Raw genomic sequence first — 25114 nt, 5'->3', positions numbered from 1 at the left:
ATGAATCTGCTTTACCTGCAATTATTTTTCTTATTGTCTTTAAAGCAAAGGATTCCTGTCCAGTTATTAATAAACACAGGTCCTCCTTTCTTTCTCAAATTCCTGCCAATATTCACCACAACAATAATATATTTGGGTTGGCAAATCATGAGGACTTCATTCATTGAAGGGAAAATAGGGTGGTTCATCACATTGTTCTTCCACCACTCTATAAGTAGCTCCTTTGTCATGCTTGTTTCTCCAAGCTCATGTGCCTTGTCGCATTCCCGTGTTGGTCCTTGATTTGCTCTCCTTCTTCCCTTCAAACATGGTGGGAAGCTCCAACAGAGTGGAGAGCTTCCCATATGCCAGTGAACTTGAAGCATCCTTGCCCATCCCCACGCCGAGCTTGAAACCTTTGGAGGTCCACAAGGTCCCTGCACCACAAGACAACCCCAGCCTCCAATCTCTCAAGCAGAGGCTTTCCGAGGTCTTCTTCCCTGATGATCCCCTCCACCAGTTCAAGAACAAGTCTTTGTTCCGGAAGCTGGTCTTGGCTCTCCAGTATCTCTTCCCAATCTTCCAGTGGGGCTCTGAATACAGCCTTCGCCTCCTCAAGTCTGATGCCATCTCAGGCGTCACCATTGCTAGCTTGGCCATCCCACAAGTATGAGAAGCTTTACCGTTGCTAAATTACCTGTGCCTGTGTAGAAAGACTTACTGTCCTCTCTGTTCTCTGTAACAGGGAATAAGCTACGCTAAGCTTGCAGGTTTGCCTCCCATTATTGGCCTCTGTAAGTCCAAACCATCTACTGAAACTAGCTCATAAGAACACCAGGATGAACACCAATGAATGTTATTGATCTTGTTATACTGGATCGGATGCAACAGATTCCAGCTTTGTGCCACCCTTGATCTATTCTGTTCTTGGGAGCTCAAGAGATCTCGCTGTTGGCCCGGTATCCATTGCATCTCTAGTGATGGGATCCATGCTGAGAGAGGTGGTCTCTCCTGACAAAGAGCCTATCTTGTATCTTCAACTAGCTTTCACAGCTACTTTCTTTGCTGGTGTTTTCGAAGCCAGCTTGGGTCTTCTGAGGTATACAATGCTCGCGCCACAAGAACACTATATAGAATTTTGTTTCGAGTAAATCTTGATCTCACAAGTGATGCCCGGTGCTTATAGGTTGGGTTTCATAGTGGACTTTCTATCAAAACCGACGTTGACCGGATTCATGGGAGGTGCAGCGATCATCGTATCACTTCAGCAGCTTAAAGGACTGCTTGGCATAGTTCACTTCACCACCAAGATGGGGATCATTCCAGTGATGCAGTCTGTTCTTGAGAACAGAACAGAGGTAAGAACAAGGTGTTAGAAGAATGGGTGAAGATGCTTTGCTAAGATTAAGGTGTCTTACCAGCTGATCTTTATCTCTCTTCTTGTTTTGAGCAGTGGGCTTGGCAAACGGTAGTGATGGGACTCTCATTCCTGGTTTTTCTGTTGGTGGCAAGGCATATAGTAAGCTCTAATTCCATCCTTATGCTTGATAGCTCTCCCTTTCAATTCCTAAGAGATCGATGATCAGAACATGGTAGTGATCGACATGTGCTAAGCTAATTAGTATCAACTTCAGCTTTTACTTGTTGCTTTCTCTGCACTGTTTGCTGGTTTATGCTTTGGAATGACTTTAGAACTCATATGAATCAGAGCTCCAGAAGACCCAAGCTGTTCTGGGTATCAGCAGCAGCTCCTCTAACTTCAGTGATTCTCTCCACTGTCCTTTCCTTTATCTTCAAAGCTCAAAACCATGGCATCAAAACAGTAAGAATCTTCATGCCAGAAAGAAATTGAAGTTTCTTCGTTTCTTCTTGTTCTAACTTCTTGGTGTTAAACAGATTGGGCATTTGCAGAAAGGGGTGAATCCTCCTTCAGTGAACATGCTGTTCTTTAGAGGCCCCTACTTAAGTCTTGCCATCAGAACTGGAATAATTACTGGAATCTTGGCTCTCACAGTAACACACTAAACCTTTCAACTCATTTTGGTAAATTGTAGATTCAAAATCTTCCATTGCTGAAATGGAAAAACGACTGAGTTCATCCCTCTCGAAATAACAAGCACGAACTTACTGTGGGTTACAGGAAGGAATGGCTGTGGGGAGGACATTTGCTTCTCTGAAAAATTATCAGATTGATGGCAACAAAGAGATGGTGGCCTTAGGAGCCATGAACATGGCAGGGTCATGTGCTTCATGCTACATCACAAGTGGTAACACAAAATTAGTACATATAGCAACAAGTAGCTATTCTTGTTATATAGGCTGTAGTCAAATCAACATGCTACATGTAAAACTAACCATAAAATCGCTTGTTCTTTTGTTGGAAAATACAACCCAGGTTCATTCTCAAGGTCAGCTGTAAACTACAACGCTGGATGTAAAACAGCAGTATCCAACATAGTCATGGCATCTGCAGTGCTCTTCACCATGCTATTTCTCATGCCACTGTTCTATTATACTCCCAACGTCATGTTGTCGGCGATCATTATTGTTGCAGTGATCGGACTGATCGATGTTCGAGGTGCATTTCTGCTGTGGAAGGTGGATAAATTTGATTTCCTGGCTTGTATGAGTGCTTTCTTTGGGGTTCTTCTCATCTCAGTACAGACGGGCCTCGCCATAGCTGTAAGCATTCTTCATTATTCTACTGCAGTTTCTGCTTTAACAAACCAAGGGAAGCATTCCAGTTCGATGATATGTACCTTTAACTGCGCCAAAATTTGCTGTTTTATAATCTTTCCATGTTTTGCAGGTGGGCGTATCTTTATTCAAAATTCTGGTTCATGTTACTAGGCCAAACACAGTGATCATGGGGAATGTCCCAGGAACAAACAGTTACAGAAATCTGGCGCAATACAGGGAGGCTATACAGCTGCCTTCATTTCTAATCCTTGGCATTGAATCCCCCATCTATTTCACCAATTCAATATATCTGCAAGAAAGGTTAGTTTGGGCTGGTGTCAGTATTTGGTAACACATTCAAGATCTTGCCATTATTCAGAATCTTTGTAATCCAGATATAAGGGCCAACAAAACTTTACAGTACTCACCTACACCTTAAATTGCCTTATTAGAGTTCATGGATCAAATATAACCCAGAGAATGAAATGATTTAGCTGAATAAATGGTCACTGAAAAACGGGCAGAATGCTAACTGTAAAAATTAGAGCATAAGTATTGCTTTGAAATAGATATAAAGCTAGCTTGAGATTGGGAATCCAAAAACACCTGAACCTGAAGGCACTTCCAGTTTAGAGCAGGCCTATTTTTTATCTATATTGTTCTACTTCTAATTGCCCAAGGTGCAAGATTTGCATCTCTTTCGGCTAGTGACTAATTAATAGAGCAACTGATGATCAAATTCTCTGAACACAGCTGTATTCTTTCTTGATAAAAGTTACATGTATTGTTATTCTTATGCGCAGGATCTTGAGATGGGTTCGAGAAGAGGAAGAGAAAATCAAAAAGTTGAATGAGAGTTCCCTTAAATGCATTATACTGGACATGGCTGGTACGTAGAATTATAATCAGAAAATACTCATCCTAAGATTAACAAACAAGTTTACTGTACAAGTGACCCAGAGAAATTTAATCTATTATTTGTACACTAACCATAAGCTCCAAATCCATACAGCCGTAACAGCAATAGATATAAGTGGTTTGGAAACACTTGCAGAGCTGAAGAAGACACTTGACAAAAGATCTATCGACGTAAGGGATTCTCCTCCTCCATCATATCTTTCTTAATCGTGTAGACGCTGTCTTTCAATTTAGTAACAGGAACTTTCAAAAAAATAAATTGCAGCTTGTACTAGCTAATCCTGTCCTGGAAGTGGCACAGAAGCTGTCTCAATTGGGGACTTGGGATCTTTTCGGATCAGAACGAATCTATATGACGGTTGGTGAGGCCATTGCAGCATCCTCTTATAAAGCCCAAACTTCAGCATGTATTGTCCACAGAACATCAGTCTAACCTAAGGGGGGAAAAAAAGAGAAAGAAATGGGGATTATGAGGTAAAGATTTTACAGGAAATAGAAAAATCGTATGAAGATGTTTGGAGGAAAATGATGTTGGTTATTTTTGTGGCTCTCAAGAAGTTTCTTTCTCACTGGTGTCCATTAAAGTTCGCAAATGTTGTCTCATGAATCCTGGTTTCTCTAGGCACTTTAAAATATCAATTGTGATTTTCCACGACCAGCTTTGCGCATTCATAAAAGATTGTACCCATGACATACAGGAATTATCTTACTATTGAAGACAGGAATCCATCTGAGTGTTATATGTTCAGATTGCAACGAGAATTTCAATCTAAGGCGCAACGACCATAATATGTATCTACCACTAGTCCTTAAAATCCATAATAATCAGTAGTGGAAAAGAAAAGTAAGAATTCATGCTTCCTAAGACTCATACTGAGACTAAAGTGCTTAGCCAATTACACCCATAATTAAATGTCAACATCTAATTAAATAATCAAGAAGAAATGAGAAGTTCAAAAAAATAGTTCTATCAAAAAAACTGTGTATCCTATATAGTTAAGAATGGTATTATGGTAGTGCAACATCTTGGACTTGACACATCTATTGCACGATAAAAAAAAAATATTTTTCTGCCCATTTTCTTTTCTCTTGGAATTGTTAAAGATAAGGAGTCAAATTCTAGTTCAAGAACCAAAACCGATGAAACAAAACAATTCTTTTTATATTTGTGTGACCAACCATAGGCATTCTCTAAAAGTTTAATGGCTGAACTAGGGACTTCCATGAACAGTTGATTCAAGATGAAACCAAGAGCTAATGCGCTTGGAAATTTCAGATCATACACGTTACATGCCATGATAGAAATCAAAATTAAAGATATATCATGGCGTTGCTATTAGAAGTATGTAAAACAAATATTTCATCCCTTTATAAGCTAGTGCCGTTAAAAATATTAGAAAATTTTTGCCATTCAAATTCTTCTAAATTTGACCTTCATTAAAAGCCTGAGGACCAAAACACATTTTAAGTAGAGCACAGCTCGATATCTTAGAACCATGACCCGATGATCAAGGCTCACGACACAGCACCGAATATGAAACCGAGGATCCAGCTACTATTTCCGCAATGATTCTAGTCCTGCCATTAAAATTTCATTGGCTTACTCATCAGGCATGATTTGACCGTTGTTGTCCTGGTCGATCCGTGCTTCACCGGGTCTCAGATTAAATAAATAAATAAACAAATAAAAGAACAGAAAAATTACATGCCCTCCTATCATATGATATTAAGCCTTACAGTAAGCAAACAAATAAAAAGAAGTAGAAAAAAATTGCATATCTTTGTATCAGAAACTATTAATGCATATAATAAGCAAATGTTAATAATGCCACATAATAGCTTATCATCACCAATTTTAGTGAACTAGAAATAGTGACCAGATCGAATTAGTTCTTTAATTTCGGCATACAAAAAGCATAAAGATTAATTATCAATTTAGGGACAAAAACTGCAAGCAATATTAACATAGACAAGAAAATTAATCAACTGTTAAATGAAAACAAAGATTAGCACTTGTGAACCCAACATAAAAACCCCACCTTGAAGTTCTAGTGATCGTTTCAGCATCTTCTTATTATCCAATCTTTCTTCCTCCTCCAGAATTATAAGAAGAGTCGTGAGGCAACATCGCTTGCGTCGCGTCCCAAGGTTGAAGACGCCCACTTGCTGGCATCGACCGCGTCCTTTGCATCGTTTACAACGAGTTCCACGGCGTCAGGGTTTAACCGTGAACCTATCTCAGAATCTTTCCCTAAAGCAAGAATACTTATCGCGGAATGCGACGTCGCCGGGGAGGCGGAGGTGGTGGTGGATTGGACTATAAGGCCCTCATTTTATGAGTTGTCCGGAAGATGCAATTGTGGGCTCTGTTGTTCATGTTATGGACCGAACTAGGTCCAATCCTGTTGAGAATTCCAAGATGGGCAGATTCGCAAGGTGTGCGATCCATGGATCTGCTTGTTTCAAGGTCAGAGGTAGAATGAGCGTTTTCGGGAGGAGCCAACAGTGGCCACTTACATCGCAAGGTATCAGAGCAAGAGCGGCAGGAGAGGAGGAGGAAGAAGAAGAAGGGTTCATTGGGCATTGCCTTGCTCATCCATCTGAAGCAACAGGTGATTCATTTGTGTCATCAAGACTTTTTCTTTTGTCTCTCCAGGTTTCAAGGTAGAGAGACTTGAGCCAATTAAATCTGATGCAGTAATGGAGTTCTTGATAGTTCTCAAATGCTGGAGCTGGATTCCAATTGTTTATATGAACAGGGCAGTAGATGGTTGTGCCATCAGACAGCAGATGGAATGACACTTTTGAAGCAACAAGGAGAGAGAAGATGACGGGCATGGGGACGTCACAGACTCGGAACAAAGGCAAAAGAGACAGACGCCACAAGAAGAATCCAATAGCTTTTCTTGGCCTTTTGGCACAGGTCAACACTTCCGACCGAGGAGCAGAAGAACAGAGAGCATATGCATGCAGAGGAAAGGCAGATTAAGATTCTTGGGGTTCAAAGAGGTAGATTTAGCTGCACAAAAGGAGAATATAATGCAAATTGTTGTGTGTCACTATGGGTGGAGCTGAAGCAAAGTGCAAAAGAAAGGGACTGCCTGTGATTATAATGTTCCACTTCAATGCATTATAAGTCAAAGAACATTCGATTGTCTGCACCAAAATCCGGCACATAAGTACATCACGATTGAAAGAAGCATCAGGAAACACTAATTATGCGATAAACAAGAAAGACTGGGAGCAGATGCAATGGTTAAACATTAATTTGTCAGTTTGATGCATTACAAGTCAAGAAGAACACTCGATCATGTGCAGCAAAGGCTAATACATTCGTGTCGATGTCATATACAAGTCCAAAGAAGCATATAGAGAGCAAATGAAACATAATTATGCCATAAAGTTGATCACTCATATTCTTTTACTTATATAGCCAACAGAGTTTTATTCACTGCTAAATAGAAAGACAGATCGATAACATCCATCAAGAGGCAATGTTTACGGTTGGTTTATGGTTTAGGAAAGAAAAGAGAGGAGAGGGTGGAACAGTTGCTTGCTAAATTTCACCAACATTACCATGAACTCTGAAACAAAACCAGCAAACAAATTAAGGAACATGTTGATCATCCATGGCCGCCAACGATTTCATATGGACAGCTCTTGACAGACAGATGATCGAATTGTTCACCTTGCCAACCTAAACTCTTATATGCTCACGGTGTAAGGAGGGTTGGGCAAACCTCCAGCCTATAAGGCCAAAGCCATCTACTCAAGAAATGTCTCCTCATGGAATGATGAACCAGGAGAGCCAGATGAAATAATCCTGGTTTTCTCCTTTTCTTCAAGCAAAGTTCCATTCCTACAGCACTCACAGCCACACAAAGCTTTCTTGCCTCTGCAATGTATAGGAAGTTCATAATACACTCACAATGATGCTGCTTTGTGGAAATTCTTTGAGCAATAAGAATCACAGTTCATGTGTGCATAGTCAATGACTCAGGAACAGGTTCATCATGCAGAGCAAAAGGAACATATAATGCACTATAAAGATAAGAAAAATAAAAGAGATCAGAGATCCTGTGGGGACTAACCTGTGCATGCAGATATCCTTTCCGTCTTCCTCTTTCGTCCTGCAAGAGAGACAGAAGCTCAAAGAGTCATTTAAAAAGCATGACAACATTTCCTCAGAGGGCTCTGAAAGCCAGGTAGACCCTTCATCCTCTTTCCTATGCTTATTCTTGATCTTTGGTGATTCAATGCTGTGGCTTTCAAGTATGCAATCTCCAAAAATATGAGTCATCCTAGGGTTAGGACCATGAGATATAATGCAAGTGTAATCTTCAGATTGCTCGATCTCACTTGCTGACAGTGAACCGATAAATCTATGAGAAGAGCCAAAAGATATCGGTAAGGACACCGAGATTTTGTCAAAATTGGTATCCTCCTTAGCTAGTGGGGGAGAATCCAATATATCCATAGATTCTGATCGAAGAACTTCAGAATTGGACTTACGGTTATTGCCAATAGATTTAGTAAGGAGCAAAGAAAATCCACCAGTATCCACTGAACACGATCGCAGTAGTCCATACTCCTCATGGACGAATTTAGATCCTTTTAATTCTATAGCCATCTCCGAGCAAACTGACCGAGGTTTAGATGATCCGATTTGAGGAGCTGCTCCTAAAGGGTCATCTCTCGGGCCAACCTGATGTGATTTGGGGGTTGAGAAGTTTAACCTCATCTGTGAACCAAACACAATGTTCCTGCTCTCAGATGACCCTAAGACCTTCACACAAGGTTTGGCCTCATCATTGAGAGTATCAACCAGGCCAAGGCCTACTCTGCTGCTGTCCCAACATCTAAGCCTACCATCGATGATGCCTGTTGTTGATCTGGTTATACTGGATAAAACCTTGTCCAAGGGAGATGTATGGCCCCAAACTGTAGCAGATTCTGATAAGCCCTTCTTGTTGCTGAATCCTACAAGATGGCCATGGACATTAAGAAAGGAGGCACAACTGGTCCTCTTCGCCACACCATCAGAGGGGAAGCAGGAGCCTGAGGCTGGATGAGACATCAGGAACCCTTTGCTTTGATCCTTCTGAATTGGTCTGCTCCTTTTCCTCAGCATTATATTCAACCTCCAACTTCCCCTTTCTTGCCACTAGGAAGGCTAGGCATTCCTGCTTACATGAAAAGATCAAAGAGGTGAGGGCAGAAGGATCAATCAAAATCAAAATTTTCCACATAACAATCAATGACAGAGGAGTGAAGGACATGCATGAGTAGAAAAATAGTACTTTTCCAAAACTGATCATATATTGAGCAATATCAACATAAATCAACATCACCTCATTGCATGAGATGAAAACTAAATGAATGTACCAAAAAACCTTTGGTAATGATGAAACAACACCAAAAACAATATTGAACTGCTGAAATGAACTATGGGCAGCCACCAACTTGTTTAACCAAAGGCAAGCACTGAAAGAGGTCAAAGAAGGCTTTTAAATCAGCAGAAAAAGGAAGCAAGAGATGAGTAATCTCTTAAACATCCAAGAAACCAACCCACATAGCATAGCATATGGAACATAAAGCAAACAGAATAGAAGATTAGTCCCATCCATGTATCTTTCTCCCCAAAAACCAGTCCTGATGCTTGAACCACTCAACAAGAACAAAATGAACCCCAAATCATACAAACAAGTGGAAGGTAGATGAAAAAAGAGAAGATGATATGAGTTTATATAATTCAAGAAAGAAAGGGGTCAAAAGAAGAGATCATAGAAACATAACCCACAAAGGAAAGGGAATAAATTCCACCATGCCCACTCTTTTCTCTTCTTCTTTAGTTGCTTTCCTTGTTTCCCCTATCCTTCACCCCCTGAAAGTAAATGAGAGATTCTCCTGGGTAGAAGAATAGGAGAAACCAGCAGCACACCAGGTGGTGTTGAGATAGTTTGACAAATGTATCAAAGCCTGCACTGTGCACAGTCACACACCACTCTCTTTCTCTCTCCTCAGTTTTGCTTGCATGCATCAAAATCAGAGCAACAGTATGGCTTCTGAAATACTCCTCTAAATCATGACCATCAGAAATCAAACTAAATTGGCTGAATCACCCAAAAAACACTGATGGGTTGATGTGGATCCTCACATATTTTATGTGTGGGGTACATGAACAATGGTTCTTACATGTGATAGGCATGCATCATCCAAATGAATTTTTATCTAATCAGTGTGAGGGTGAATTCCTTTGAGAGTTGAGTTTTTATATCATGTAAATAAAATTTCTGCTTGTAAATGCATACATTATTCCATTTCCAGGAATCTTTTATGATTTAATCAACCTTGTAATAGCAGAGGATATGAAATAATTCATTCTATTCAAAATTTAGGTATAATAATATAGGATAGTTACACCCAACCAGTTGACTCCCTATGACACTAATGCCCATCTACCACTCCAAATCCTTCTCATGACTGTAAACCATTGAATGAAGTCATTAACAAGCATTATATCATAGAGCAAAATTAACCATATCAACCATGAAAGCAATAATCCATCAAAAACAATTCAAAGACACATTTGTTCTGATGAGATCACAATGACAGTATCCTTTTTGGAAAGCTATCATCTGTGTTGTTGAATCCTTCTTACATGTATTACATTTACTGTGTCTCTCCCTGTTTACCACTGTCCATGTTGGTGATTCCAATCAAGTGTGGATCTACCCAGGAAGCTTCATCCATGATCCATGTATTTATATACATGAAAGATGATGGATCAAATGTAACACTGTATCTTATGCCCAAGTAAAAGACAATATCAATGTGGTGAGCCAAATCATCCCTTTTGAATAATCACAATACATATAAATATATATATGATTATTAGTCCCTTTCATGAGTAATAATGGTGTATGAAAATTACTCTAACCAATATTAAACTTTGTCCTCTAACCACATATCATATGGCCAAGGCAAGGCAAGGTGGACATACCAAGGTGAAGTTGATCTCTAGTGATGCCTAGTTTTAACTAAACATATAAGGACATGTATATCTATTTCTGTCATCATGTAAAAAGATGTGATGATACTTTGTTTCTTGGATTCATCTTATTTTATCACGTGGATGTATATTATATGAGGCCAAATTGACCTCCCTTTGGCATCATAGTCATCTATTTATGAATTTAAAATTTGACCTCTCACGCATATATACATTATATACACATATGATTTGAAAAAACATAGATAAAATGAGTTCAAGAGAGAGAAGTGATACCCGTTTGATCTAATCCGATTTCTAAAACTATCTCCATCTCTCTCGGTTCAATATAACTCAAATCAAATTTGGTTTGATTAAATTTATTTCTAGTCAAAGACGATTAAATTCCTAAAAGAAAATATTATTTTTTGTAAGGAAAAAAATCCACATGATTATTTTAGAAAGTAAGTAATGAAATCTCGTTTGATAATTTTTTTCGGTTCGAAAGTTTGAGACCTTTTTATGATAATTTATTTTGACGATGAAAACCTTAATGAGATTAATCGCGAAGTGCCGAGATGAGATCCCATTTAATCCCACCATTAAAAATCTGGATGAACAAAAGATGTCAGAACAGTCTGCATTATTGAGTTAGAAACGGGCGTTTCCAGTACTGATGTCAGAACAAGAACACACAAGCCATGTTCCTTACTCACTCACTCACATCCATCGGCCGCTCGCAAGTACGTCATGTGACCGCTGCGAATTCTTTTGGCCTGTCTCCATTACGATCTTTTCCCATAACAACTAGAAAGAAGGAATGGCATGAATTGGAAGACTGCTGTTTCTGGTTGCACGTTCGAAGTATAGCACCAGCTTCGTTTCCAGTGTCTTCTTGATTACCCGTAGACGACGACAAATATGTAACACTAGCAAATATAAAGAATCGAAGGGGACCGACCAGATTAGTGGTTCTACGTTGGACGGCTTCAGCACAAAAGAATTGAAGATACACCCACGAAATCCATCCTACTAATCTTGTAAGTGCATAATTATCCCTTAATTATTGTCACATTTTATGCTGTTTTGTGGTTTCAGATGTCAGAAACTTAATTATATATGAGAGATTATTTGATAAAATTTTGATTAATATAAATGCCCAAGATGGCATCATTTTTATCATTCTAATTAACCTATTTTTCGGGAAAAAGAATATGAAGCATTAATGAACGAAGCCTTGGAAGTATTCTCAATTAAATAGACAATGAAAAGAAGTTCACATTTTCTTTAATTATTCTTGCAACGTACCAAACCCACTCCCAGGAAGCAATCCAGACGATGAGCTCTCCGCTTAAGATTTATTGGTCTGCTGGGTAATGATCATGTCATTAGCTCGCATCATTCACACAAGCAATAAGAAAAGACGAGAAAAGATCGCATATGAATGATGTCCGATGTATTGCCATAAATTAAACCAAAACAGGTGAAGCTGTAAAATTGGCAGATTTCAACAGGAGGAACCAATTTGCCGGATTAAAGACCCCCCAAACCCCAAAAGGACACCTTTCTCGCTGGATTTCACGACAATCCACATTTGCTACAAATAAGTAAAACACAAGACTGAGATTTAAGAGTACCCAACTGACCATTTCATGCTGCTCCAACAAACTGAGGATGGTTTGAAACTGAGATCATCACATCATAGTATTAAGAGGCACTTTCACGCTGCAGGTTCACCCCCTGATTTGTCGGTGTCCATCGGCTCGGAAGCTGTTGCAGGTGGTGTCGGTCTGCTTCCATCGGTCGCCTGCTGCTGCTCGGCGGTCTGAGGTTGAGCTGGTGGTGCCTCAGTCGGAGAAGGCTGTGGCTTGGGTGGAGGTGGCCTCGGCTTTGTCATTATCGGCTTGCAAAACCTACTCACACATGCACTCACAATTACTTTCCATGGAAATCTCAGGCTCTAATTGCATAGAATACATTTCATATTTGCTCAGCTCCAAATGAGGATTAGCGATTTTGGATAAATTAAACATCATACAAGAACGTGTAAATGATTACAGCATGACGTGAAACTGCTCTTACATTCTTAACCAACAATTAATAGTCCTATAGAACTAAAAGGATAATAAAGCATAGCCAACGAATAGCATCTATCCTTCAAAAGACAACTAGTGAACCACTCTAGGTTGATTTCATACGAAAGCAGATGAACAGTCCTACAGATATACTTTTCACTTCCAAGAGGTAAATCACAGATGGTACAATCAAGTTGAATATATTCAAGACATCTATAATTGAACTTACCTGTCTAGTGTCTCAGCTTTTCTCTTTAGATCCGGAGAAAGAAGAACCGGATTGGCATATTTAGGTAAAGCATCCTGCTGCTGTTTCTTCTCCCTTAACCATGATTCTGCTTCTCCACATTCATTAATTACCTGTACAACAAATCAACAAACCAAGCATGTTACCACAGTTTTTATCATCACTATTAGACTCTAGACCACTATGCAGATACAAGATTGAGAAAAAAAGGTCATCTCAAATCTTCACTTAGAAGCAGGTTTGGTTTACCAAACCAGCATATAATAGAACTTCTAAAGCTGCCCATACTCGCTAGACAGCAAGCAAAAGGGAAGTCTCCTCTTGAAATTAACTAACACAGGCTTCTAAAAAGGATAGCACATAGAATTTATAATTTCAACTAGAGATCCCAGGTTCTAGCATATATCACGACCATCTGCTTCTAAATATTTTCCTATCTATGACTGAAAGCAGCTTACCGCAGGAGCTCACTTGACAAAAGGAATGCTCTCAGAAAACAAAACCTAGTCAGGTGCGAAAGCAGCATTGTTTTTTTGACATTACCTTCTGCTTTTCAGCTAAATCTATGTGATCAAATTTGGGATCATTGGACAAAGCCACTTCTCTGAAACTATTAATACAATAAGCCAGTTGATCAATGGCAGGACCTCTCTCTGTCCATTCCTTGTAACGCTCTTCGACCGGATCACCCGTCTGAAATTAGACAAGCCAACCTCAGATGCATCGAACAGATGTTTTTAAGTAGTCTACTGGGCCTAAGGTATACCTTTTTGAGCTCCTCAAGCTTAGCAACATAAACACCCTTTGTTTCATCCTCTCCATCTTCATACAACCAATCCTCAACCTCCTGAAGCTTCATGATAAGCGCTTCCTTCTCTGTTGGTGTAACAAAATCCTGATATTTGTCATACAACTGCATATAAAGGATCTAGTGTTAGCTGAATGAAACAGGCTAAACCACATATGACGTAGTGGAAGGATGGATAAGATGCACCATACCTTGTTACGCATATCATACACATATGCCTCCACGGCATTTTTCTTGTCCTTCGTTTCTTCCATCACCCTGTCTTGGAGGGCCATTTCAAACTCTTTCTCGACTGCTTTTTGCAATTCTTCAGCCAACATCCCACCATAAACCAACTCAGTCACAGGCACATTGGTTTTCTTGACCTTCTTTTTCGAAACTTCAGCCTGTAGTGTAAATAAGTCCCAATCAAAGAGTCAAGTTATAAAAGGCTATATACCATGGGATTCTTTTCACACATCATGAATTCCATGATAAACAAAATGTAATCACCATCTGACATATACTATGCTCAGACGACATTCAGAAGATATACGTGCTAGGCCAAAGCATAACAAAGTTGTGAATCTGTATAGTGGCAAAATATATCATCTTACTTTCTCCAGAAAAGATAATTCTTGTGCTCTGCCAACTACAATCAAAACTGTGATATGAGGTGACAAAACCCAATGAAAAAAAAAAAAGCCCCAAGAAAGGAGACTGTCAACACTGATGGCAACTCTATAAGAGGGTGGATGAGTTTTATCAGAATGCTACCCATCAGCATCCACCTTTGTATTGAGACTAGTGGATCACTCGACCATAGGTTAGTTAAGCCACAAGACACAATCAAAAAGTGTCTAAAGCCAACCTAGTAGTTATCGTTAGTAGCACATTTAATAGGGTTGAAGTTTTATATGGTGCAAGGCCATAAAAAGTTCAAATTTTTGGAAAACCAAAATATCAAGAAGAAACAGCAAGAAGATGTTTAACAGTTGTTTGTGTTTATGTAACTACTTTGCACTAGCATCATATGATGAGACATTGCTAAACAAGCTAAGCAGCAAACACATGCATTTTCTCACTACTATCAGTTTAAAAGTCAATACAAAATCAAAATGAAATGATAGACAAATAATTCTATGGTTGACTAAGATATACCGAGCACCAATTAGTAAGAGGACTTCAGACTAAGTGTCATCACATCTCATAGAAACTTCAGAACTACCCTTGTTGAACACATTAAATCTTAAGATAAAAAAGATGAGACTCCAATAATCATAACAAAGAAGAAATAACTATAGGCATCAGATCATAGATTGGATGGAATTGCAAGAATAATTACTTATACAATTCCAGAAAAGATAGCAAAACTAAAATTAGAAAGCAGGTCACGGGTCATATATAATATAAAGAAACAGTAAAAACCAGACACAAGGAATTACCACTACTTAGAAGAAACAACAGAAGATGAGATAAGCATTTTGATCAAATTATCAGACGACAATGTCACCATGCTAACGAGACCAAAATTGATGATTTACAAACCTTGGAATCTGTATCCATCTGAACAGGCTTTTCCCCGGCCTTTGGTGCTCCATTCTCGAACCCAGCACTAGAATTGTCAGTGGTTCCTTCAGCTTCCTGCATGTCTACATCATTTTCAGTTTTGGAGGAACCATTTTCATCATTTTCAGTTTTAGAGGAAAATTTTGTTGCTTCATCCATGTCCATAGACTCCTTTGTCACCTCTGCCGTGTCAGATACTGCAACTTCAACTTCCTCTTCTTCCAACATCTGCACCAAGTAGGATATATATTACTTTTGAGGTGTATAGGATTCAAGACTAAGGACCACAAATTAGAAAGAGATACTACTTATGACTTACAGTGGCCGACTCAATAGAAACAATTCCATGGAGATTCAACCGAACTTTTACTTTCAACTTAGCACGCTCGCCTTTGCTGGTTTGGAAAGGACCAATCTGTCCAACAAGATATTTGCTGTCAAGAAGAACAAGAAACACATAATACGAATGATATGGTGGGATGTTTTTGTATATGCTAGTTACCGTGTATGTGCTAATTTCCGCTGGAACTTGCAAATCACCGACATCAGCATACACAACATCAACTGTGAAAGTTCTAGATCTATAAAATGCAAGAGCTTTGACACTTGGGATTGGATTCCCTTTTGGAAAAACAACTGAACTCTGCTGGTTTTCTGATCCAACAGTCTGAGAATCAGGGGCAGATCCTTTCCATGACAGCGCTATTGAAAAGGGGAAACTCTCATGAACCTTTCGCCATAGAAAAAATTGTCAAAGATAAGAAACCACAGGTCCAAGTATGTCCACATATCTATAATAATATACATAAACATGACAAGGATCACATAATGAAATGAATGAACTGATAAAATAGGCAACAGCAGTAAATAACATGTAAAATAACACTTATTGCATGACAAGAACAAGACAGACAACAATCATCAAGTCATTTTAGTTTGAGTATTGGAATTAACAACAAAAGTTACAAGAACAGGCGAGCTGTTCGTTACATTAAGCCTTATCCTGAATCTTAAACATAAGCAACAAATTCCTCTCTATACTCTATTTCTTGCACTGTATAATAATTTACCCAAGAACTATTTGAGAAACATTAATGGCAATCAAAGACACAAAATGGAAAAGAAACAATATTAAGTACAGAAGTTAAGACAATGAAACATTGCATAACATTTAAAATCTAGACAACAAAGACAGCAAAGTTGCAGAGAGCCTTGTTTAAAATCTAGACAACAAATACAGCAAAGTTGCAGAGAGCCTTGTTAAGAGTGCAATGTATAACATACATGAAACAAGAGATTCAAACACCTCACCAGAAAGTGACAGGAGTAGACCAACAAACAACATCAATTCACAAATTTGTCAAGAGAACTACATGTCTACTATGACCTTTCTGCAGTGTATGGACCATTCAATTTAGCTATATGCAACTGGAAGTACAAAGGATTTTGATTGAAAAGTTATCCAGCAATTCAAATGGGAATCCCTGAGCAGACCCCAGTGGTACATTAAGAAAAATATTCTGAGAGGAAAAAATGATCATCTCTGACACTAATTGCAATTGAATGAAATAGGTGGATAATCTAATACCTGAAATTCCCGCACTTTAAATGTAGGACTAAGAATAGCACATTGTAGAGCACAGCCCCGAGCAACACACTCACTTGCGTTCATGGTCCGTCTAGGCTCTTTCCCGAAAAACTCCGTTAATATCCTAATAATAGCAGGAACCCGAGAGCCTGATCCAACAACCTCAACCGAGTGTATGTTCTCTACACTCAGGCCAGCTTCTGCAAGTGCCTTCTCCAATGGTCCCTTAACGCGCTCCAATATGGGGGCACTGATGTGCTCAAATTCTTCCCTCTTGATAAACCCCCTCACATCCTTCTCCTCCATCAAACACTCGATGTTCAGTGGTGCTTCTGGGTTCGCACTAAGAACCTTCTTCAGCTTTTCACATGCTGCTCGGAGCCTGAGGCAAGCACGGGCATTCTGATACACATCTATCTTGTATTCATCCTTAAATTTGGCAGCAAAGTGCTTGAATAGCACTTCATCAAAGTCTCTCCCTCCAAGTGATCGGTCATAAGAATGTGCCAAAATCTTCAGCTTCCCCTTCTTGAATCCAGCTATGCAGACCTGCATGCTTGCATGACCCACATCAACAAAAGCCACATTAAGCTGATCACTCTCTGGCAAATCTGTCTTATAGATACCATAAGCCAATGCAGTTGCAGTGGTCTCATGGAGCAGTCGGAGAGGGTGCAATCCAGCAATAGTAGCAGCATCCAGCACTGCCCTCCGCTGGAGATCAGTAAAGTAAACCGGAATCCCTATGCAACAATCCACAACCGCCGCATGCAGATTTGTCTCGGCAATAGTCTTCAAATTGGAGAGGACCATCGCAAGAATTTGCATCGGAGTGAAGGCCCTCAGCTCGCCAAGGTAGTTGGCATGGATCAGCGGGAACCCATCCCGCCCTTCCGTTACCTTAAACGGAAGCGATTGGATATCCCTCTGGAGCTCAGGATCAGAAAATTTCCGGCCAACAAGGCGTTTAATCTGCGACACCGTGTTTTTAGGGTTCATCACGGATGACGCCGCTCCGGCAGTGCCGATGAACCGCTGCTTCTCGCCAAAGCATACCACCGCCGGGGTCTCGCGCTTCGACTCATCATTGAGCACCACATCGATGCCGCGTTGACGGGCAACAGCTACAATGCAGCTCTCATTTCCGACGTCGAATCCAACAACACTCATCTTCTCTACAATTACCTCGTATCCCGGGCGCCAAAGGAAATGAGATCTGCACATCGACGCACGGAAACACGTCAATATCAACGGCACAAGTAACGAATTACCAAAAATCTCACGAAACAACACCTGATCGAAACGAAAAAAGCCTCAAAGTTGCTGCACAACCGATCCGAATCAGATCAACAGCTAGTACAGAAGCAAAGAACATAAAATCCAAAGAATGGGTTTTTGGGTCCCTATATCGACCGAAGCACACCAAAACCTTGGGTTTTGGGCAAGAAGGAAGGATCTAAGGAAGGGGAGATTTGGATCGTACCTCAACGGAGCCAAGCTTTTGTTAGATCCAACGCGAAGCGAGCTCTCTCGATCGAGACCTTCTCCTCTCTAGGTCTTCCGCCACCGCGAGTAGGGGGATTAGATACACGAAGAGCGGCGGTGTCGTCTCGTCCGTTCTCTAGAACCATCTCGGGTCGAAGAGCCTAGAGCGGCGTCGAGTTTCGTGCGTTGAAGATCTGATTCCATCACGACCGTCGGAACCTATATCGTACGGAGGAGATCGACCGATTCGCACTCGAGACGGTCGATCGCGGTGGGCGTCAGAAAAGCCCGCTCGACCGCTTCGGCGTTTTCCCGAAGCTTCTGTTGGTTTCGAGCCTCACACGTAAAGATATCATCTTAACAGCGGTTAGACTTCGTGATCTCCGTTAGGACGACTTGTAGCGACTAATTAGGAAACGATGATGCATTGTTGATTCTTAATCGTTTCAAATATTATACTCATTTGAATTATTGGACGGATAATAAACCCACTCTGTTGTAACTCTGCTTATTGGACCCGCTAGGTGGGCCCGCTCCGCAGACCGGGTCTCCAAGACACTTAAAAGGTCAGGAATAACTGGGCCCAACCGAATGGGCCCCTGGCGTGCAAGCATCTCCGGAGCACAACACATGGGGCACGCCTTTTCATGGGTCAGCAACTGGGGCCCATCGCAGCTGCCCGTTAGACGCTGCCACGGCTTGTGGGACCTGCCATTCGATGACCATGGCAAGCCTGCCTCCTGGGTCGGCAGGCACATAGGCGCTGCGCCCGTAGGAAGAGAGACCACATCACCCCGGAAATTGTCGATGGTGCTTCAGTCCTCCTGCAGAGCACGCTTGATTTCCTAACGTGGCGCCATTCCCGTGAAAAATGACGACACGAGCATCTGCCGCCGCATCGACCAAAACCACGAGCGGATTCGATTGGCGATTGGCGTAAAGGCGCACTGAAAAATTTATATTTCCTTATACTCGCTAACGACGCACGCGGTAAACGTACCGGACACTAACTGGACCATTAGTGGACCCCAGTGTCCGCTATGTTTGATTCCTAGCGGAATCCTAAGCCATTAGCAGGTGGGTACGTTGGAGGCGGGCAAGAAAAGAATCCATCCTTCATAATGAAAAGAACCCACTATACTGCCGCATCCTCGACCATCCGATGAACGCGTGGCACACGCGGAGTGATATAAATACCTCTTCAGCGTTTGATCTCATCCTCGGTCGATCACCGTTAAAGAGAGAGAAAGCTTAAGAGACGAGGAATGCAATCCCTACAGCAGAAGGCGTCGGAGTGGAGCGGGGTGGCGGCGAGCGACGCCTTCGCCATCGACGACACCAACATCTTCCAAGCCCTCGGTGGAATCCAGCCCTTCATCGACCTCTCCACCAACTTCTACAACAGGTGAACGTATTCTCCCTGGGATTTCCTCTCTCTTGGATCGTCTGTTATGGTCGTCGGGGTTTGACCTTTTGGGTCGGTAGGGTCTACGATGACGAGGAGGAGTGGTTCCGGTCGATCTTTGCTAATTCGAAGAAGGAGGATGCGATCCAGAACCAGTACGAGTTCTTCGTGCAGAGGATGGGAGGCCCCGATCTCTATTCCCAGAGGAAAGGTAATGGGAACATGTCACTTCGTGTTTAGGTGTAGCGGTATGGTGGTCTCTTTTGATTTTCTCCGAATGCAAGCAAGATCGAGCTGTTCATCTGCGTGTTTCCCTCCTCTGGTTCTTACGAATTTGTATTTCGTCTTTCCATGAAGATATAGCAAGTATTTAGCATACTCTTCTGTGGAAGAGACGATGGATTTAGCCTCGGGTGCTCTCTTATTGTCTTAAATTACAGTAGTTTATGTTATTGACATTTTTATCCAAACAGGAAAGTAGGGAAGTTGCATATTGAGTTAGCAAATATAATGGTTTCTTTCACTTTCATATTCAATTATGACTTACATAACCTTGACCTTTTGTTAACAGAATCTGGGTGTCGAGATTCATAAATTAACTCAAGATGTGTACTCTGACTATGTTTCTGATGTATTTAGAATCTTTGAATTTGAAAGAAATCAGAGTAAGCATGTAACTCATTGTTCAGTGACGGAGATTAAGGATTCAAACTTTCCCAAATTTTCTATTTTACTGGTGCTCTTTGTCGTCCTAAATTACAGTAATTATGTGTTTGGCATATTTTCATCCAAGCATGGAAAAAAGAAATTATGCATTTGAGTTAGCAAACATTGTGTGTTTTTTTCACTTAGATATTGAATTATGGTTTACGCAACCTTGATCTTTTGGTAACAGAATCTGGGTGTCAAATTTTATAAATTACCTGAAGATGTGTACTCTGACCATGTTTGTGATTTCTTTAGAATCTTTGATTTGGAAAGAAATTACCATGGGGCATGTACACCTCAAGACCCTTTCTCCATGTTATTGTCGATTCTGGAATTTGGATCGCAGAAGAATCGAGATCCAATCTAAGAACTTTGTGATGGGCTCACGTACTGGGTAGATGATGACAGTTTAATGTGTCAAAGGTCAAGAACTTAAGTTGATGTCGGTAGTAAGTGAAGGATACATAGAGATGTAAGTTGCACCAGGGTACTTTGCTATCATATCCAAAGAAATTTAGAGGACTTAACCATATGACTCAGAGAACTTCAAGTCCTAGTGTAGTCGGCACACCTCGTTTAAGTCATTAGATGATATGAATCTTAATCTGGTGGTGCGTCTTTAATCTATCTATCTTGGATTCTTAACCTAGATGATATGGCACTATGTGTGATTCATGGAATACTTGAGATGATAAATCTTTGAATTTTCTGTTTTATGCATATTTAGTTATGGGAAACATGATTCTTGTCCCCCTAAAAGTTCCTTTAAATGGAGAATATGTTTTGGCCTTCCTATTTCTCTCTGTTCATCCTTTTTTTTCTCTATATGCTAATAGAGATGATGCAAGTTAGCCTTTCAATTAGTAGAAAGTACCATATGCTTTCAAAGGGTTGAATCTACATGTAGTTATTTGTATTTTCGGGTTGGGTAATTTGTGAATGATAAACTTTAAGCGTCCGAGGGGATAAATTGGAACAATCTTATCGGGATATGATAAATGTAAAAATGATAAGCTTCTAAAGTTTTGGAGTTTTGACTATATTATGAATCAGAGTTGGGTGATTTGTGAATGCTGCACTGCTTGTTCACCTGCTATCTTAAAGAATCAAAGGTATGAAATGTATTGCTTTTAACTATTGATAGAATCGTGAAAAGATTATTACTTTTTCAAATTGTACTAGGAAGACGGTATAACATATTCTCACCTTGTCCTGTTTGTCAAAGATTCCTACTGCATTGGGTTTAATGGAGGGCATCATAGCAATAATATCTTTGGTGTTATTGTTGCAGGCCATCCAGCGCTGATTGGACGACATGCCCCGTTTCCGGTTACTCATCAGGCAGCCGAGAGGTGGCTGTACCACATGGAACAAGCATTGGAAAGCATCCCGAGCATTGATCCGGATTCAAAAGTCAAAATGATGAATTTTTTCAGGCATTTATCTATCAACCAGGATTTCTTTGTCCAAAACCATCAGCTCGCGTTATCGTCATTTCGTTCATTTTCTTTTCTTTTCTTTTCTTTTTTTTTCCTTTTCAGGCACACTGCTTACTTTCTTGTAGCTGGGAATGAGATGATCAAGCAAAGGCAAGCAGTTCAAAGAAATCAGGCAACAAGTGACTCGACATCCTCATAGGATTTAAATTGCTTGCTGTACGATTGATAGACTCGTTACATGACATCTTATGCATACAAATCAACCATATCAGATGATCATAAAGGTTCATCTCTACGAGATGACCTGACAATTGTGCTATTGGATGCTGTCATGTGCTGATGTGAGCTGCAGCAATTGCTGCTCGCCGTTCATTATGCCTGTGCAATTTGAAACTTTGGAATTGGCAAGTCATCCATTATCCTCTTGAATCGGAAGTTGCTTGTGCGCACGTTTGATCATGGACTCTCCAACAGCAACGCTCTGATTCTTTTAGATTTCGTGTGGTACTGTACATATTTCTTTTAGGTTTTGAAGCAGATAGTTTCATTTTGGTTAGTTTTTGTGATCATTTTAGGCTCGTAAATATAGGTTGTGTAGAGGTAAAATTGTTTAGAAATAAACCATCCGAATAGTTATTTTGGAGATTTTTTAGTTCCGTAGAATGATGTAGTGTGTCAACAAGCACAACACCTATGAGTTACTCGGATGACAATTGGTTGGATGAGTCTTTGAGATAATATCCAAGGTTAATTTATTGTTTTGTTTCGTAATAGTATTCTATTGTTTTGTTTCGTAATAGTATTCTATAGGCACTTGTGAAGACTTTTGGTCGCGATAGACCATCCTATATCGTATGATTGTTCTGTTTAGAACTTGAAAGTCTATGTTTATAATTTGTATTGTCTATCAATTGTTTATTAAATAGTTGCTAGCGAATCTCGAGTTAAACGTTTTTTTAACTCGTTTTCTCGTCCTTAAGAGACAATAAGAGATTTCGGGGATATAGACCTTTTGTGGATGAATATGTAAGAGTGATGTATGACTTATAGGTAAAACCAGCTAAGTCTGTGACAAATGATATTAGAGCGGGACAAGCACACTTATAAACACTTAGCATGCAAACGTAGAGAACCTGGTGGGGTTGTGTTAAGGGCAACTAACACATATGACAGTTTGGGGAAAACGGGCATTGAGGTGTAGGGAAAGAGGTCGTTCTTAGTAGCAAGCATCCAAAATTGATATTCAGAGGAATGACCAACTCTTTGAGCGATAAACACCACGAGGATAAGCGAGCTATAAAAAATATATAACGCACAAAAGTTAGAATGGTGGAGTTCGAGCTACAGCTCGACGTTGACAACCAAACTTGATGGTGCTCAAGGTAATTGGAGCGCTTGGCAAACGATGAGATCGTGTAAGATAGAATGTGTTGTGCAAAGCTCATAAAGATAAAATTACTAACTCGAAGAATTCGATACTCATGTTAGGGCTTGAATGGGAACGATAGAGTATTTGTGGTCATCCCAAGGCGATCGAAACTTGATATATGAAGCATTAAAATTTTCTTTTCGGCATGGGAACGATGTGTATGTAGACCTAGAAGGGTGCAATAAGGGCTGTATTGATTAAGAGTCGTAATCTAGCAAGTGCGTTCACGATGGTAGAATAAAGCATTATTCATTCAGCAAGACGGAGTAGTCCAAGCGAATGGTGATCTTTGAAACTTCCAGAGGGACATATGCTCAGAGAAAAGTTACTCCAATGGGATAAATATTTAGAAGGAATAAGTCCTGGTTCTCAAGAGGAAGAATCATGTAAAACAGATCACATATATTGAGGAGGGATACCTTAAGACAACAATTCTACAAAGCTCAATGGACCGAGTGAGTGACGATGAGTCACCATATGATCTCGTATGAGGTAATGCATTGGTGAATTCATTATGAGATCAAGTGGGGGAGAGACATAAGGCAACACCAATATCGAATGCACACTTAGGGTTGATGTGGAAATCAGACTCAATGAATGACTGACCTGTGGAATGGTAGGTGCGAGGGCCTCTATTAACTTAATGCAAATTAAGGAATTGAACAACTTGAGTGGAACTTGGTGAAGTGCCTAAGCCATAACAAAAGGACGTGGAAGTGAGTATTCTTGAATAATATACTACAGTACTATCATTCGAGTTACCATGAAGGAAGTGGTGTACGACGGAGTTTGTGCTGTTAATCATAGGTGCCCTACAAGCCAATCACATGAGTGATGGCATGCGTGACATGACACACACTCTTTTTTGCTTATTATTATTATTATTATTATTATTATAATATATATATATATATATATATATATATATATATATATATATATATATATATAATGATGTCCATGGATTTGTGCAATGGGACTCGAATCGTGATGAGATCACGATAATGAGATCGATTCACCTTTAACCATAGACCCTAAATAATCCTAGTCATAGGTTACTCGAGAGGGACATCGAGATAACCGGATAGACTGGTGTGTTGTATATTCGTCCATATGATGGAGGCGACTGGTCTCATAGCAGCTCGTGTGAGGACACTAGAGATATAGTGCAGGCGCTCATTGGAGAATGAGTTCACTGATTGATCCGCTCACGGAATACTGGATGGTTGATGATACCTTATTGTCAAACAACGATTTCGTCATCCCAATAGTGTATATGGTCATTAGGCTTGAGACACTAAGGATGTCCTGTATGAGTACTCCAGGGTCATACGGACTTATAGGTATGAAAGTTTAAAATCTAGTACAACCGGCCATCGGGAATTGTAGTCAACCTTACGAGGGCTATTGAGTATCGATAGAGGATCATCCGCCCTTGATATCATGAGAGGAATATCTCATGTGTTCTTGCTCAAACAAATCCCTAGCCAGGGTCATTCGGATTAATAGAGAAAGAATTTGATCAGAGTGAGACTCGAGTAAAAACTATATGAACTTGACAATACCATGCCCGGTATACGATCTCTGACGTATGAAATGAATGAGGGACTATAGATACACGGTAACTAAGGATAGATAGATCCAAATAATTGGATTCCCCTATATCGTTTGGGGATTGTGGTGCAGTGGCCTAGTACGTATGTAGTCGATGAGTCGAGTGAATTATTATGGAGATAATAATTTACTGAGCAAGAAGGAGTTCTGACAAGTATGACTCACTGCCAGCTCGATATTGAGTCTAGAAGGTCACACACA

General features: G+C 40.2%; 4 protein-coding genes and 1 long non-coding RNA gene across 7 annotated transcripts; 2 read left to right on the top strand and 3 right to left on the bottom strand.

Moving 5' to 3' along the window:
* Positions 1-137: 137 nt before the first annotated feature.
* Positions 138-1694, bottom strand: LOC135642484 (uncharacterized). The gene is made up of 2 exons (XR_010497981.1): positions 1398-1694; positions 138-1314 (listed from the first exon to the last, which is right to left on the bottom strand). It is a non-coding gene; the product is annotated as an uncharacterized LOC135642484 (long non-coding RNA).
* Positions 308-4287, top strand: LOC103991277 (probable sulfate transporter 3.4). Its single transcript, XM_009410670.3, has 13 exons — positions 308-646; positions 725-773; positions 871-1078; positions 1166-1337; positions 1433-1498; positions 1688-1801; positions 1876-1992; positions 2120-2246; positions 2375-2661; positions 2789-2979; positions 3462-3547; positions 3671-3747; positions 3842-4287. The coding sequence occupies exons 1-13, from the start codon at positions 308-310 to the stop codon at positions 4007-4009; spliced, it is 2001 nt and encodes a 666-aa protein (XP_009408945.2). The 3' UTR covers positions 4010-4287.
* Positions 4288-6966: 2679 nt separating this feature from the next.
* On the bottom strand, positions 6967-9600 carry LOC103991276 (FCS-Like Zinc finger 10). Of its 3 annotated transcripts, none has more exons than XM_009410666.3 (3): positions 9373-9600; positions 7668-8759; positions 6967-7471 (listed from the first exon to the last, which is right to left on the bottom strand). In XM_009410666.3, exons 2-3 carry the CDS (start codon positions 8705-8707, stop codon positions 7342-7344), a joined length of 1170 nt encoding a protein of 389 aa, XP_009408941.2. In that variant the 5' UTR covers positions 8708-8759; positions 9373-9600; the 3' UTR covers positions 6967-7341. The 3 variants fall into 3 exon arrangements, with proteins under 3 accessions (XP_009408941.2, XP_009408940.2, XP_018684217.2); XM_009410665.3 differs by having other exon boundaries at positions 9377-9600; XM_018828672.2 differs by lacking the exon at positions 9373-9600 and adding an exon at positions 9149-9362.
* A 2404-nt stretch (positions 9601-12004) lies between these two features.
* LOC135643243 (heat shock 70 kDa protein 15-like) lies at positions 12005-18455 on the bottom strand. Its single transcript, XM_065159959.1, has 10 exons — positions 18317-18455; positions 16834-18049; positions 15748-15975; positions 15565-15660; positions 15225-15473; positions 13889-14083; positions 13656-13802; positions 13433-13582; positions 12872-13002; positions 12005-12480 (listed from the first exon to the last, which is right to left on the bottom strand). Exons 2-10 carry the CDS (start codon positions 18001-18003, stop codon positions 12288-12290), a joined length of 2559 nt encoding a protein of 852 aa, XP_065016031.1. The 5' UTR covers positions 18004-18049; positions 18317-18455; the 3' UTR covers positions 12005-12287.
* A 1077-nt stretch (positions 18456-19532) lies between these two features.
* On the top strand, positions 19533-22299 carry LOC103991274 (two-on-two hemoglobin-3). The gene is made up of 4 exons (XM_009410662.3): positions 19533-19723; positions 19804-19934; positions 21723-21867; positions 21973-22299. Exons 1-4 carry the CDS (start codon positions 19584-19586, stop codon positions 22067-22069), a joined length of 513 nt encoding a protein of 170 aa, XP_009408937.1. The 5' UTR covers positions 19533-19583; the 3' UTR covers positions 22070-22299.
* The last annotated feature ends 2815 nt before the right edge of the window (positions 22300-25114 follow it).

This window comes from Musa acuminata, chromosome BXJ3-7 (genome assembly GCF_036884655.1).
Source record: "Musa acuminata AAA Group cultivar baxijiao chromosome BXJ3-7, Cavendish_Baxijiao_AAA, whole genome shotgun sequence".
Taxonomy (NCBI): Eukaryota; Viridiplantae; Streptophyta; class Magnoliopsida; order Zingiberales; family Musaceae; genus Musa; species Musa acuminata.
Note: the sequence above shows the minus strand (reverse complement) of the source record. Positions and strands in the feature narration are given on the sequence as shown.

Excerpts from the sequence above, each read along its gene's own strand:
- LOC103991276 (XM_009410666.3), bottom strand. The coding sequence starts at position 8,707 with ATGCTGAGGAAAAGGAGCAGACCAATTCAGAAGGATCAAAGCAAAGGG. Across the intron at positions 7,472-7,667 it reads AAGGATATCTGCATGCACAG|AGGCAAGAAAGCTTTGTGTG; the intron begins GTTAGTCCCCAC and ends TATACATTGCAG.
- LOC135643243 (XM_065159959.1), bottom strand. The coding sequence starts at position 18,003 with ATGAGTGTTGTTGGATTCGACGTCGGAAATGAGAGCTGCATTGTAGCT. Across the intron at positions 15,661-15,747 it reads CGGAAATTAGCACATACACG|ATTGGTCCTTTCCAAACCAG; the intron begins GTAACTAGCATA and ends CTTGTTGGACAG. Across the intron at positions 13,003-13,432 it reads ATTTAGCTGAAAAGCAGAAG|GTAATTAATGAATGTGGAGA; the intron begins GTAATGTCAAAA and ends TTTGTTGTACAG.
- LOC103991274 (XM_009410662.3), top strand. The coding sequence starts at position 19,584 with ATGCAATCCCTACAGCAGAAGGCGTCGGAGTGGAGCGGGGTGGCGGCG. Across the intron at positions 19,724-19,803 it reads TCCACCAACTTCTACAACAG|GGTCTACGATGACGAGGAGG; the intron begins GTGAACGTATTC and ends TTGGGTCGGTAG. Across the intron at positions 21,868-21,972 it reads AAAATGATGAATTTTTTCAG|GCACACTGCTTACTTTCTTG; the intron begins GCATTTATCTAT and ends TTTCCTTTTCAG.
- LOC103991277 (XM_009410670.3), top strand. The coding sequence starts at position 308 with ATGGTGGGAAGCTCCAACAGAGTGGAGAGCTTCCCATATGCCAGTGAA. Across the intron at positions 774-870 it reads GCCTCCCATTATTGGCCTCT|ATTCCAGCTTTGTGCCACCC; the intron begins GTAAGTCCAAAC and ends CGGATGCAACAG. Across the intron at positions 1,499-1,687 it reads TGTTGGTGGCAAGGCATATA|AGCTCCAGAAGACCCAAGCT; the intron begins GTAAGCTCTAAT and ends CATATGAATCAG.